We start from the raw sequence: 1,777 nt of genomic DNA on the forward strand, positions 1-1,777 counted from the left end.
CCTGCTGAAATGTGGGCCAACACATTTTTTAGGACCTGTGCATATACTTTATAAGGTGGGTTATGAACCGTTTGGCTGGGCAATGAAGATCAGGAGAGAAAGGAAACGGAGGGCAACGAACCAGATGGTATCTTATATCAACACTTTTTAGGACAATTCCAATAGGCTCCCCAAACCCTTACCTTTGGGCCGGGTTTCCCAGTGCTTCCCCTAGGGCCTCTTTCCCCACGTGGACCCTTAAAAAGACACAAAAGATGACATTTTAGCCCTTCTTGCTACCCACACCACTACCTTGTGATCAGGCAAAGCACCCAAGTGCCTGAGCTGCACCGGGTCAACGAGCGATCCCACCACCACCGAGGAAATGACATGAGCCTTCGTCACTGCCACTGGAGGTCTGATCTTGTTATGAGCTTAAACCATGTTCGCTGGTGAGCCCCAGCCCCAAATCACTGTCCCCCCCTCTGCTTAGCTTTAACTGCTGAAGGCCAGATCCTACCACCCAGTGAGGACATAAACCAGATCACACTTTCTCCTGGTCCTAACAAGCTTTCAAAATGCACAAGAACGAAGAAATGGATCGTTACCGTTGGACCGCGCTGCCCCCTTGGACCTGGTTTGCCAGGTGTCCCCTGGAACGAAAAAGAAACAAAGAGGAGTTAGCAGCCAGCATCACAGGCTGAGCTCACAGCAGATGAACCCGCAACGGAGCCTATTGCACACAAACTGCCCCCAAAACCTCTCCGGTTCTCATCTGCAATGAAAAGGACAACAGCAGGTTTACTTTCATCTCCCGATTCTTGTATTTGTTTTAATTTATAATGCTTGGGCAGATCTGGACGGTAATCCCAAAGCCCAGACGACATCTACCATCTGAGGGGAGGAATCTCTTAAGAAAAAGTAACCCAAGTCCTTTAAAACACCACAAAGACTTTCAAAGATAAGGCCACCCACTTGGACCACGCAGTCTCCCAAAAAGCCAGCCAACACGCCAGAGCCAGCAGAAAAGCTCTTCAACTCTGCCACCCCAGAACCTGCAGTCCCTTTTCCCACTGATCTCCGCTCGCCCCTTCACCCAGCTCCCGACGCGAGGAAGAGCTGGTCCTCGCCCCGGCCAGGAGCAGGGCAGGCTGGCTCACACTTGATGCACACACGTGTTGCAAGACCTGTACTGTTAAATATTTAAGGAACGACAGCAGCAGAGCAGGGTTCCTGCTCTGAGCAGTTATTTTACGCCAGAAAAGCCAATTAAGCTGCCCCACATATTTACAAATCTTTCTCCATCTCTGTGAACTTTGTGCTAAACAAGTAATTTAAGACATTGTTTTGCAGCAGTGACAAAGCAGCAGGCTTATGAGATCTGACAGATGCACTCAGCTTCCTCTAATGGGGGACTGTGATTAATTCTGACAGAAAAAAGACAGAGACGGCTGGGTCCTAAATCTGGCATTACGTTAAGCTCCATTACCCTGCACCTAAAAGAAAACTGATGGCCTAGAGCTTGTTCCCTGAAAACACTATTTTGGCTAGTGTCAAGTTACCAAAAAAATACCCATAGGTTTAACTTTCTTCCTTTGGACCTGCAGGCCACTATTGTTACCAATCACCTGTTAAAGGGAGGAAGAGAAAGACTTGCTTTCTACATAAGCAACACAGAATGCTTAAAATATCACTTGCCATTTTCTGCCCCAAATCCATCATCTCACAATCTTGCCTTCTCGTATTTGGCACTCATTAACCAGGCAAACATAAAACAGGAGCTGGAAAACTTTACAAT

At 47.7% G+C, this 1,777-nt stretch overlaps 1 protein-coding gene across 1 annotated transcript in view; it reads right to left on the minus strand.

Annotated features, from left to right (window-relative positions):
- COL5A1 (collagen, type V, alpha 1) overlaps positions 1–1,777 on the minus strand; it is a 122,989-nt gene that overhangs the window by 31,586 nt on the left and 89,626 nt on the right. Inside the window, exons 33-34 of the mRNA XM_009322151.1 lie at positions 588–632; positions 183–236 (exon numbers count right to left, since the gene is read on the minus strand). Of these exons, the coding sequence (XP_009320426.1) occupies positions 183–236; positions 588–632 (99 nt within the window). The remainder of the gene's footprint in view (positions 1–182; positions 237–587; positions 633–1,777) is intronic.

Source organism: Pygoscelis adeliae, unplaced genomic scaffold (assembly GCF_000699105.1).
Source record: "Pygoscelis adeliae isolate BGI_AS28 unplaced genomic scaffold, ASM69910v1 Scaffold114, whole genome shotgun sequence".
In the NCBI taxonomy this organism is placed as follows: Eukaryota; Metazoa; Chordata; class Aves; order Sphenisciformes; family Spheniscidae; genus Pygoscelis; species Pygoscelis adeliae.